Genomic DNA, 13,437 nt, shown 5'->3' with positions numbered 1-13,437 from the left:
TAGTGTCCAATTAAATTTAAATTTTACTATCTCTTAAAAAGTAAAAAGAAACAAGTGAAATGCATTTCAATAACATTTTAATCTACTATGTCCAAATGTTATCATTTCAACATGGGATAGACATAAAATCACTAGGGAAATATTTTACATTATTTTTATGATACTACATCTTTGAAATCTAGTGTTTGCTTTCTTCCTATGGCACATCTCAATTCAGAACAACCACATTTAGAGGTGTTGGTGGTATAGTGGTGAGCATAGCTGCCTTCCAGAATAACCACACTTGAAGTAGTCAGTAGCCATATATTACTGGTGAACCCCATTATTAAACAGCAGAGCTGATAAGCTACCAATTTTACTAGTGTTAATGGCCAATTATGAATGAAGTGTCTTAATTAATAGCTACTAAATTATTTGGCGCATAAAACATGCCAAGCCATGCTAGGTGTTTTGAGTCATTATCTCATGTGGTAGTTGTGGAACTGAGTCAGAGTGGTAAAATGATATGACCAAGATGACACAGCATGCAAGGAAGGAATCACTGGGGCAAATTCAGATTACAAATATACTCCCCAATGCCTTTAGTTATTAGTTTTAACCCATGATTCTATTTTGTGTCTCTATTCATAAAGTGAACAATTATAGGGTAAAGATTGACAGAATAGAATGACAACAGAATCTGTATCCTTTTCAGATATACATGGAGCATTTATCAAGAGAGACCATAAACCAAGTCTCAATGCATTTGAAAGGATTTAAATCAATTTAAATGGCATTAAATTAGGAAAAAGTAAATAACAGAAAGTTATCAGGGAACTTCTAAGGTATTTGGCAGCAAATAGAACACTTGTGAATAGCCCATGGACCAAAGAAGAAATCAGAAGGGAAATCTGAATATAAGTGAAAACATAGCATTTCCATAATTGTGCGATATAGGTAAAGCAGTACTCAAAGGGAAACTTTTAGCACTAAACCCATAATAATAATAAAAAAAAGGGTCTCAAATCTTAGGATCAGAATGAACTGTCGAGATTATCTTACCAACTATAAAGTTTGAAACCCCCTAGAGTACCTCTCAAGTGGTTGTGTACCCCTCTTTGTCCCTTTCCCCTTATCCGGGAGTCCCTCCTTATAGAAAAAGCATATAATGACTTTGTATGTGCTGGTCTCGGCTTTCTTTTGCAAACAGGGCATGTGTTAGTTACCTTTGAGCCAGAGGCTGAATACACAACCTTCATTTCTTCATCCACATGAAGACTCCAGATTTGAGGGTCAGTGGGATCTTTTGAGCCTCCATCCCAAATGACAAATTTCTCCTTCCCAGATAGTAAGTCCCACAAGCGCAAAGTGTGGTCTTTTGAGGCAGAGATGGCCTGAGTCCCTCTGGTAAACACTTTAACACATCTCACCTCTCCTGTAGTGGGATAGGAGGTAAGCGGAAAAAGAGATTCATCCTAGCATTATCCATATAGCAGATAACTAGAAATAGTCTCATAGTGAAAAAAATTAAAATAGTTTCAAAATTCTGGAACATCATCTATTGTGAAGATGAAATTATTTCTTCTTCTTTTTTTTATTTTTATATTCCCCATACAATTGCAACCTTCTGATTTTGATCCCAATCCCTCCTTTCCCCACTCCCTTCCCCTGCCCCCCAAAGTGTGTCTCTGGTTCATGGATGTTTGTTGATTTTGATTTTTTTCTTTCTTATAGTTATTCTTTTTCCTGGTCCCTTATTTAGGTTTTCTAGATTCCTGTTATGAGTGAGACCATCCAGTATTTTTCTTTTTCTTTCTGGCTTATTTCTCTGAGCATGATCCCTTCCAGCTCCATCCATGTGTTTAGAATTGCATGTGTTTAGAAGATGAAATTGCATGTGTTTAGAAGATGAAATTTTTTTTAAGATTTATTTTCATTCATTTATGCATAAAAGAACTGGGGTGTAGGCCAGAGGTATGGGGGGGTGAGAGGATTCACCAGAGACAGAGTGGGGAGCAGAACAGGTGGATCTACTGAAATACACTGCTGAGGAGAGCAGCGGGCGAGACAGGAGAGGTCTGCTGCGCCATGTTGGTTAGCTCCCTGGCCGGGGATCGAACTCATGCTGCAGTGGCTGCAGATAGCTTGATAGCGCTGAGACTTTTAACCCCCGCCCCACTAGAAAGGCTCCAAGATGAAATCATTTTGCTACATTTAAGCATCATGAATATGAAGATGTGATGGATCACAGCAATGTTATTCATTTTGGGAAGATGTAAATTCAAATTGGAAGCAATGTAAATGTCCTTCAAATAACATTGCAGTTTACATTTACATTGCATGTAAATGTTCTTCCATTGATGAATGGATAAACACACTGGTCCTCCCATATAATGGAATATGCCTCAGCAATTCAAGGAGGGGGGGAAACATTGATACATGCACAACACAGATGAACCTCAAACATATTATGTTGAATGAAAAAAGTCAGATGCAAAAAACAATTCCATTTATATGAAATGTCCTGAAAACAACATCAGAGGTTGTCAAGAGCTGGGGTGGGGTCAGGAATGGGCTCAAGCAAGAGGATACTCTTTGTGGTGATGGAAAGTTCTAAAATTATGGCAATGGTCTCACAACTTGGTAGATTTATTTAAAATCACAGAATTGTACATTTAAAACAAGTGAGAGTTGTTTAAAAAAATTCAACAGAAACAAAAAAAATGTTTATGACTGATACTGAGAAAAAGTAAAGCTGTGTATGTGCTTACTTGCAATGATAGAAAGGTTTTAGTATATTTACTGTGGTATAATTTACAGCATAAAATGCACCCATTCATGTACAATAGTATAATTCACTGATTTTTATGTGCTCCCAGAATTGTGCAGCCATCACTGCAGGCTACATTTAGAATATTTCCATAATCTGAAAATGCTATCACTTCTGCCTCCCCTCTCTCTATTGTTTTAACCATTTTAAAGTATGTAATACAGTGACACCTAGTACATTCACAATGTTGTACGACATCACCTCTATCTGATTCCAGAACATTCCATCACCCCTAATGGAGACCCCGTACCAGTCCCATTGGCAGTCATTCTTGCCTCCCTTCCCTCAGTCCCTGATGGCCACCCATTTGCTTCTGTCTATGGATTTGCCTGTTCTGGAAATTCATATAAACAGATCACACACCGTGCGGCCTTTGTGACTGGATTTTTTCATTTGATGCTATGTCCCTCCCTAGTTCCAGCCTCACGGAGCCTTTGCTGTTCTGTAAAAGGGTCATTCTCTGCCCCTCTAGGGCTTTTGCACCGGCTGCACTTGAAGTGCTCCTCTCACTCCTCCACCCTTTATAAGCTTCCTCTGTCACACTTGTGTCTGTGCTGTAATGACTCTGCTTGGAGGGTCATTTTGGGTCACTTTGGTGACTATCTATAGATCAGGACTCCCTGTTTCCTCATTATACTCATCACAGTACGTGGCCACATTTTTGTCCTGGCGCCTTGCCAAATATGTTAGTATGATTAACGTAAAATTTAAAAACACAAATGATTGCATTTTCCTGGTGCCTTTGGCTTGACACAGTTTTACCAAGCACCCTGTTTTTATTCAAGGTAGGTTGATATTTATTCATTGTGAGTTTTTTCTTTTTCTTTTATTTTTTAAAGATTTTTTTATTTATTTATGCAAGAACTGGGGTACAGGCCAGATGCACGGGAGGGTGAGAGAATTCACCAGAGACAGAGTGGGCAACAGAACAGGCAGACCGACAAAATACATTGCTGAGGGGAGTAGTGGGCGAGACAGGAGGGGTCTGCTGCACCAAGTTTTTCTGTTTTTGAATTTTTTTTTTTCATTTTTGAAAACATTGCATTGAAATACTTTTTCTCTTGATGACGGGATTTTTTTCTTTAAAAATTGAGGGATGTCGGGGCCTCCCCGGTGGCGCAGCGGTTGAGCGCTGGGTTGCGAAGCTGCCGGCGACCTCTGCGGCGCAGCGGTTCGATCCCCAGCTGCTCCCCGGCCACCGGAGGAGGGTCCCACATGGCGCGCAGACCTCTCCTGCCGCCCGCTGCTCCCCTCAGCAGTGTACTTCGCTCCCTCTGCCTGCTCTGCTCCCCGCTCTGGCTCTGGTGAATTCTCTCGCCCTCCCGCGCTTCTGACTGTACCCAGTGCATGTATAAACAAAACAAACAAACAAACAAATAAATAAATAAATAAAAACATGCCTCTATAAATAAAAAAAAAAAAATAAAAAAAAATAAAAATTGAGGGATGTCACTAGAATTTTGCACCCACAGCGTGTGCCTGGCTTTTCTAACCCTGCTCTTCTTATCTTCAGCACAGGGTAGGGTACACAGCAGGAACTCAATAATTGATTGAGTGTATGAACCATAGTGGTGTGGGGCTTTGAGGACCGGAAACTTTACTGTAGTGGACAAATTGCATAAATAACTATAATCCTTTTCCTCTCTGACATCTAAGTGGGGTTTTGCTTCTCCCAAGAATGAAACCCATTTCCTTTCCATTAATTCTGGACTGTTCTTATGTTTTCCTTTGGCTAACACGTGTGATAGGCCAGGGTGCCAGTTGCAAGGGCAGTTTCAGGCCTTGCCTTGGGCTTACCTCCTAGAGACCCTGCCTCTGCCCAAGGTAACCTGCTGGAGCACAAGAGATTGCATGGAGCAGAGCTGAGTTGTCTCCGTTAGAACATTTGAACCAACCAGCTCCCAAAAGCCCCAGTAACTGACCACAGATGCATGAGCAAGACCACTGAGACCAGAACTGCCCAAATGGCTGATCTACAGCAGGCAAGCTAAATAGCTATTGTTAGAAGCAATGTGATTTGTGGTTCTTTGTTACAAGGCTACAGTTGATTGATGCAGGAAAGAAGTCAAGGATAGAAAGAAATGAACTGGTGGGGAAGGGACTCTGGGGATGATCATTTGCTATAGTACGCAAGGAAGAGGTAGACAATCATCCCCCCCAGAACCTCACCTGTGTGTCCCGTTAGGATGTGGATCGCCTGCTGCTCTTCCATGTCCCATACAACCACCATGCCATCCTGAGTACCAACCACGAGCAGCCTCTCTTCCGTACTCCATGCTACTGTGGTGATACCTGCAGCCACACAGAGACAAGGGTGATGACATCAATTCCCATGTCTGAGTGCTCAGCCATAGGGTCCTCTGGTGGGCTCCCACTTCACAGATGAGGAAACTGAGGCACAGACAGATTCAGTTTCTTGTTCAGATCCACATACCTAGGAAATGGCAGAGCCAAGGATTTGAAGCCAGCACTGACAGATGCCAGATTCACAACTGGGCTGTGTTATTTATGTTGCTCCTAGGGACTAAACACATCCTGGCCATCAGTTCAGTGGTTCTCACCCAGGGGTGACACTGCTCCCCAGGGGACTGGGTCACAATGTCTGGGACAGTTTGGGGTTATCACGACTGTAGAACAGGGCATTACTGTGTCTGGAGACCAGGGATGCTGTTCACAGGACCATCCAGCCCCAAATGTCAGTAGTGTCAAGGCTGAGAACCCCATTCTGGTTGGCTAAGGCTCAGGAACACAGTCAGAGTCATGCATTGCTTGTGGATGTTTCAGTCCAGGAAGGCCCTCTTAGACTGCGGTGCCTAGAGCCCAGGCAGGCAGCACCATCCAATTTGTGTAATTACACTGTTTATCACCAAAGCAAAATGGCCCAAAGACACATCTCTCAGAACATATTCCAGTCATTAAGCAACACGACTGTATATTGGCTGTGAATGGGGACCCTGATTGACCTGAGACCCCCAAGAAAAAAATTTCTGCCAATAGCTTGTGGGAACACAGTTGAAGGTTCTCTGCTGGGTGGGTCCAGTTTGTTAACCTTCCCATGGGTCTCTCACCCACATCCATTCCAACCAGTTCAAGACCAAGAAGCAAGCACAGCTTCTTCACATGTCTCTTTGCTCTATGTGCCTCCTCTAGGTCTTCTCTTTGCTCTCCATGCTCCTTCCTTCCTTCTCCGGTCTCCTCTCCGGCCTTTTTTCCCCTCCCTGCTCAGCTCCACCTTCTTTTGGTGAGGCAGGGGATCTGGAATCTCCCCTTTTCCTGAGGGCCACCCTTCTATTATCTCCGTCCATGCTCAGACTATTACATGAGGGTGAAATGAACTATTTTACTGAAATCACTGCTATTTTGGCCTTTGTTACAGCATCTAAGAAATAGATACTTTTCCCTCCCTGTTAAATCAGATTTAGCCAGAGACTCCTTCTCATCACAGCATTCTAGAGATGTCCCTAATCAACTCCTCCATGTATTGTATGTTTCTTAGAATTCCTATTTTGGGAGCAGTGTGCCTTGAGACTGTGGCTTTCCCTATAAGGTCACGTGGTACAGAAATGGCCTAAGTCATAATAATTGACATTTTAATCACAAGAAAATTGTATTTAAAATGCTCATGACTAATGTGAGAGATTGCGGGTGGGCAGATAAGGATATGACTGGTGGAAGTGTATTGGTGGATAAGTGGATACATACGTGACTGGTTGAATGAGTGGGTGAGTGAATGGATAAATGGGAAATGGATGAATCAACTGATGTATGGTTGAGTTGATGAATGGCTGGGTATATGGCTGGGTGGAGGATAAGTGGATAGAAAGGGCAGATGGAGGAAATGGAAGTAAAATAGTATGGACATAGGTGTGGAAAGAATAACTAACAGAAATATGGATGACTAATGGGTGGGTAGAAGGAAGGAAGGAATGAATGATGAATAAATGACAGAAAAAGGAAGGAAAAAAGGAGGAAGGGAGGAGAAAGTGGATGGAAGGATAGATGAACAGAGGAGGAGGAGATTTGGGGTGGGTGGGTGGGCGGAGGGATGGATGGATGGATGGTGGAAGGACGGATGTCTGATGAATGTAGAGAATGAAACCCTCTTGTCCTCTGACATCTGGGTGTCCCAGAAATCTAGAAGCACCTCTCAGGGACAGTCAAGACTTATTAGTATGAACTGTAAATTGCAGAAACTATCTAGTGAGATGAACACTAAACCCCTAAAGGTGAGACCCCAGCAGGGCAGTCACATCCTCCCTGTCTGGCTCATTAGTGGTATTTACACTGTAATCTACAGTCCCGGGGGGGAAGAAGGGGGCAGAGAGAGCGAGACAGCATGAGACAGCAGGGGCAGGTCCTGATGGCACCCTTGGGGCCCCTCGACTGGCAGAGGGGAGCCCCAGAGACTCACTTGAGACACCTGCTGTCTGCTGTCCTTAGGCAAGAGTAGGCCTAGAAGGATATTTGCTGCTCAAAGACTCACCTTTGTGACAGCCAGTGAGAGTCGCCCGGAGAGGTCCCCCAGGAGGCTGCAGGAATCCTGCAAGGGGCACCAGCACAGGGTGTGGGCACAGCCGGAACCAGCTCTGGGCCTGCTGACACAGCTGTCCTACCAGGGCTGGGTGTGAGGTAGTGAAGAAATGGAGTCTGGCCAGGAGTTCTGTGTAAAGGATGCTTTTCTCTGCAACAGAGGGGACCAGGTCACGGGCAGGGGCACCACTGCAATGTGGAGTCCCCTCAAGTGTCCTCTCTGGCTTCCTTCTTGGACACCTTCCTTCACATGCACCAGGAGGTTCCCAGCCTCCAGGTATTTGTCCACACCATCGCCGCTGCTGGAAGTCTTTGCCACCCTCCCCTGTTCCTTTCCTTTCTCATGCCCATGGTCTCCGCTTTTAGCTCAAAGGTCACTTCTGCAACAAGCTTTCTCCAGCCCAACCCTCCAATCCCAGCTCCTCCCACAACTGGTATCTCAGGCACAGTTTGGCTTTCTTTGTGTGTTTATTTGATGGACATGTTTCCCCTGACTGCTCCAGACCTGGAGTTTCCCCCAGAACAGGGGTGGCACCTGTCTTGTCCATCGCTGGGTTCCTAGTGCCCAGGACATCAGACACCCAACTAGGATCAGAGAAACAGCAATCACTCAGCCCTTCACAGTTATTAAGTGTGCTCATGTCCAGTGCTGGCTGCAACAAAACAACCCAGGAGGCTTAATGCTACAAGAATTAATTCTCTCCCAGCTATGGAGGCCAGAGTCTTAAATCAAGATCTTGAAGGGCCACGATCCCTCAGGAGGCTCCAGGGGAGGGTTCTTCCTGCCTCTTCCAGCTTCTGGGAGCTCAGGCATCCTTGTTTCTTGTCCACTTGCCTCCAATCTCCCACGGCCTCAACTGCGTGAAGCAAGAGGGACCTGAAAAATCCTGTGGCTACTGACCCTTTACTTACTTCCTGCTGTGTAACTTACTTCTTGATATGTGGCCACCTCATGTCTGACCATGTACTAACTGCCAATGTAAACCCACTTGGAACCTTGTACCAACTAAAACTATACACACGTGTTAGCCTCGATGTCCCAGTTTCCATTTGTGCCACAACATGCATGTCTGTGTGTTTTCTGTTTTCTGTTTCAATCCTTCCTCTGCTTCCCTCTGCTATGGATACTTGTGATAGAAGCTAGGGCCGATATAGACCATCAGCAAAACTTCCTCATCTCAACACCCTTCATTTAATCCAATCTTTTGAAATACAAGACATTAGTCACGAGTTCTGGGGATTAGGAAGTAAATATGTCTTTCTGGGACCAGAGGAACCATCATTCTTATGCTAGGTTTATAAAGGGGGAAATTGAGGCAGAGAGGTTAAGCAACTTGCACAAGGTTACACAGCTAGGATCTGACCCCCAAAGCTTAATCCCAACACAGAATAAAGATTTGGGACACTGACAGTGGATAGTTCCTGCTGTCCTGTTGTTGGGGCCTGGGGCAGTGGCAACAATATCTTGTGCCTTGGTTTGCTGGTGGGTCAAATAGGGCAGGGCTAGTGGGGCACTCACCCATGGTCCTGGCCTTACCCCATTTGTATCATTTGCCATAGTGCAACATTTAACATAGTACCCACAAATTCAACCATCAAGATGTATGTTTTCATGCAATATTAAAAAAAAAATCAAAATTGCTGCCATCCAATCCATGGTGAGTCAAATATCATCCTTTTAAATAAAAGCAGAATAACAAAAAATGGCACCATCCAGAGTCATCCCGGAGACTATGGCGCCATCAGGGATTTGGATCACTTTGGCTAGAGGGTGGAAGTGCTGAAAAGTGCTGAGAGCCCATGTTGCCCTGCTATGCCCTCTGGTGGCGACATTTGTCACTGCATCGCCTCCTGATGAAACCACAGGTTGTGAAGGGATGCAGCAAAGAACATTCTGTGATTTGGATTTTCCAATCTTCCCATGAGCTGAGCAGTTGTGCCCAAGGCTATTTTCCTGGGAAATCACTTTCTACAAGATTTACAACTCCTGGTGAGCACAAGTGCAAGAGAAAGGCATAACTGTCCATGGGCACCAGTATCTTTCACGCGGGAGGGTTCTTAGACATATTTTGGTACAAAACTGTTCATTTGCAGAAATGGTTAGTCCAAGGCCATTCAGGTAAACAATATGGATACTATCATGTGACAGTCCAGGACCCTCAGGTGGCATCATGGGGACAGGTTATGCATGAATTGATTCACATCTCTGCCTGAAGCCAGTGCCCCCCATTGTTAGGGGAAGGGGGAGGTGGTATGGGAGTTGCAAGGTCTGGTCTGCATGGTAGGGTTAGAAATTTTTCAGGGAGCCAGGAGATGATGCTCCCTACCTTCATGGAGCTCAGAGTCTGGTGCTGCAGACAGAAGGCATAAAAGAAAATCAGCAGAAATGATAAATAAAAGCTAAGGCAGATGGAACAGGGTGTGGAGTCGGAAAATGCAGAGGCTGGGGTCAGGGCCATCCAGCTATACCAGGAGATGCTCCCCTGACAAGCAGCAGCTGGCTGAGCTCCCAGCCAGCATGGAAGGGACCTAGGGACTTAAGCACCTTTATAAAGCCTTTAATAAAAATCCTCAAATCAAAACCAGGTGGTAGTTGTGTGATAAAAATCATCCTGGCTGCCTCACGCCCATGGGGATGGTGGTTATTTTCTCTTTTATCAGATGATAGCAAGTGCTGGCAAGTATTCAGAAAAGCTGGAACCCTTGTACACTGCTGGTGGGAATGGAAAATGGTGCAATCACGATGGAAAACAGCCTGGGGAGTTCTCAAAAAGTTATACACATAATTACCAAATGATCCAGCCATTCCATTTCTGGGTACATATCTGAAAGAACTGAAAGCAAGGATTTGAAAAGATTTGCCCACATCCACAGGAGCATTATGTAAAAATCATTATTTACAAAAGGTGGAAGCAGTCCAAGTGTCCATGGAGAATGAACGAGCAAAATGTGGTGAATACACATACTGGAATATCACGCAGTCTTTAAAAAGGAAGGAAATTTACTGACACAGCCTATAACATGGGTGAACCTTGAGGACACTGTGCTGAGTGAAATAAGCCAGACACAAGGCCAGATGTTGCGTGACCCCACTCCCATGAGCGGCCTGGAGGAGTGAGAATCTTAGAGGCAGAAAGGAGGAGGGGGGTGGCAGGAACTGGGGAATTGAAGGAGGAGTTTTGTGTTTAATGGGGACAGGGTTTCATCTGGGAAGCTGCAAATGGAGGGTGGTGACAATGGTTGTACAACAACGTAAATGCGTTAAGGCCACCAAACTGGACACTTACACCAAACTAGTTAAGATGGTAAGTGTTAAGCTCGGTGTATTTTACTACCTTCAAAACAAAACAAAAACAAACAAAATACCATCCTGGCCTGAGTATCAGCTTCCAGCTCTGGGGCAGACAATGGGGCAAGCCCAGCCAGCGACCTGCCCTGAGAGCTAAGCTGGTTTTTCAGATCAATGAATAGGGTGATGGGAAATACCAGCATCGAACCCAATTTAGCAAAATGTATTTCCAGAACAAGAATTCCCTCTCTTCTAGTAGATTGAGATTAGTACCCAAAAAGTTGTGCTTAATTATTATCACTATATTTTCAAGTTCACCGTTTAAAAAACCCAAGGGAACTTTTTTTCTCACTTGTTTATTATTTTTTTTAATAGAGGCATGTTTATTTTATTTATTTATTTATTTTGTTTGTTTGTTTTGTTTACACATGCACTGGGTACAGCCAGAAGCACGGGAGGGTGAGAGAACTCACCAGAGCCAGAGCGGGGAGCAGAGCAGGCAGAAGGACCGGAGTACACTGCTGAGGGGAGTAGCGGGCGGCAGGAGAGGTCTGCGCGCCATGTGGGACCCTCCTCCGGTGGCCGGGGAGCAGCCGGAGATCGAACCAGCGCCGTAGAGGCTGCGGGCAGGTTCGCAACCCAGCGCTCAACCGCTGCGCCACCGGGGAGGCCCATCTCTCACTTGTTTATTAAGTATCAACATAATTTCTTTGATTTGGCCTGAAATCTCTCCCATCTGGTCATTTCTGACATGGGTTTGAGTGGGTGGATATTGCTTTGGTAGTTTTCACTTCAAAGCTCTTCCAGGTTTAAAACAAAATTCTAGGAACTGGAGCTGAGGGAAACCCCACAGGTATATAGACAGGAGAGGTATGTGGGTTCATGGCAATCCAGCCAGAGGCTTTTAGGAACCAGTGCCCAGTGCCCTCCCACTGCTGCCAAGTTGGCGACTCACCCATGCCTCGGAGTTCCACAGCAGGGCGGCACAACTGGAGGGCCTCTCGGACCAGGCTGACTTCCGGACAGTCCACGTGAGGGGCACACAGGTCAAAGTCATCCAACAGACCTTCGATACCGCCAGAGACACCGCGGCAGGAGATCCAGTTCATACTCCCTGTTGGGAGAAAGAAAGCAGTGAGGAGCCTGGGGGGCAGTTGCTAGCTCTCCAACTCTCAATGGGTTCTCACTCAACAATTCTGACATTGGACTCCAGACCATTCTCTGGGGGTGGGATTATCTTGGGCAATGTGGGTGTTAAAAAGCATCTCTTGTCTCCACCCGCCAGATGCTAGTAGCATCCCCTAAGTCTTAATCATCAAAAACATAAGCACTGAAAGTGTTGGGGGTGGGGAGCATAGGCACACCTGTTGAGAATCATGGGGATGAATAAGTGGCAGAGAAATTGACAGATGGATAAGTAAATATAAAGATAATAGATAGCTGTGTGGGAGAGAGACACATAGAAGGATAGATGGATAAACACATTGATAGAGAGACAGGGTTTTTCTCACACCAAGGAAGGGATTCTCATTCTCAGCACTACAACATGGGGTGGGATCATTCCCTGTGCTGGGGTGCCCTGTGCACTGTATAGTGTTGAGCAGCACACCTGGTCTCTACCCCCCAGGTGCCAGTAGCAGTCTTTCCCCCAGATGTGACAATCCAAGATTTCTCCAAATATTGCCAAGTGCCAAGTGTCTTGGGGTGGGGGCTGCAGAACTGCCCCAGGTGAGAACTGTTGCCTTAAGAGAAGTCATGGATTTCTTCTACTCCCCTTCCTAGGATCGGGAGGCAGGAGCAGGGTGGAGGGTCAGGCACCAGCTTGATCCTACCAGATATAATTTGGCTCTTACCCAGAACCTCCTGTTTCAACTCTGCGATGCGGCCAGAGTGGAGCAGGTGGTGGGGCAGTTCTTTTAGCTTCCGTAGGTTTGCAACTGTGTCCGAGAACCACAGAGGCTGGGGTGCCACCTGCAGGGGAAGAGGGGCTGGCAGCCAGGCCACTAGGATACAAGATCAGTCATTCACTCCACACACATTGGCTAGGAGAGGCACCTCCTAGGGATGCTTGTAGGGATGGGGACCTGATTCCAGATGGAGATGCCATCCCCCCATGCGCTGGATTGGGCCAGAGGGAGCTCAAGGAAGCAAAGGGGCAGTGCAGGTGGGCCTCAAAAAATAAGGAGTCTGTCTGGAGAACAGACTATTTTTGGAGAACAATAACATTCCTGGGCAAGGGGAAAGCATGTACAAAGGTCAGAAGATGGATAGAACAGAAGCAGATTGTTTCAAGGATGAATTATAAAGCAGCCTAGAGGATCATGGTAGGGAATGGGACTAGAGAGATTGTAGGCAGCAGATTCAGCAGGCATTGAATATCATCAGGAGTTTGGATTTGAGGTAGAGAGTGCCGGGGACCTATAGAAGGTGTTAGAAAAGAAGCATGATTAGATTACATAGTGTAATCCCGAAGCTGTGCTTTGGGAGGATGGACTGGAGCAGAAAGTCCTGAGGCTGGGGATGAGGAAGGGGGACAGACTGAGTCTGTAGCGATTCTAAGCACAGGGCAGTGGGTCTGGCCTTCACCAGAGAAGAGAAAGGGCTGCATGAGGAAGAATCAGACCTTGTCCTTCCTCCTATGTCCAACAGGAATAACAAAGAAAAGGTGAACTACAACCAAAGATTTAGAGTGTATTTCCTAATTCATCATTTCCTAATTCATCCATATGGTTATGGGAGAACATTGCATTAAGAGAAAATGAAGGGAGCGTCCATGGGGACTCTGTGGTTAATTTCATCTATGCTGTAA

At 45.4% G+C, this 13,437-nt stretch overlaps 1 protein-coding gene across 4 annotated transcripts in view; it reads right to left on the bottom strand.

Moving 5' to 3' along the window:
* The window catches only part of NWD1 (NACHT and WD repeat domain containing 1), a 76,073-nt gene that overhangs the window by 22,420 nt on the left and 40,216 nt on the right, over positions 1–13,437 (bottom strand). For 3 of the 4 annotated variants that reach the window (XM_037506102.2, XM_037506103.2, XM_037506101.2), the window contains exons 8-12: positions 12,482–12,599; positions 11,584–11,742; positions 7,293–7,490; positions 4,979–5,101; positions 1,206–1,414 (exon numbers count right to left, since the gene is read on the bottom strand). In XM_037506102.2, the coding sequence (XP_037361999.1) occupies positions 1,206–1,414; positions 4,979–5,101; positions 7,293–7,490; positions 11,584–11,742; positions 12,482–12,599 (807 nt within the window). The remainder of the gene's footprint in view (positions 1–1,205; positions 1,415–4,978; positions 5,102–7,292; positions 7,491–11,583; positions 11,743–12,481; positions 12,600–13,437) is intronic. The other variant, XM_054693347.1, reaches the window with a different exon arrangement.

Source organism: Talpa occidentalis, unplaced genomic scaffold (genome assembly GCF_014898055.3).
Source record: "Talpa occidentalis isolate TD23 unplaced genomic scaffold, MPIMG_talOcc4v2.1 talOcc4.12, whole genome shotgun sequence".
NCBI lineage: Eukaryota > Metazoa > Chordata > Mammalia > Eulipotyphla > Talpidae > Talpa > Talpa occidentalis.
This window is presented reverse-complemented; position numbering and strand designations above follow the sequence as displayed.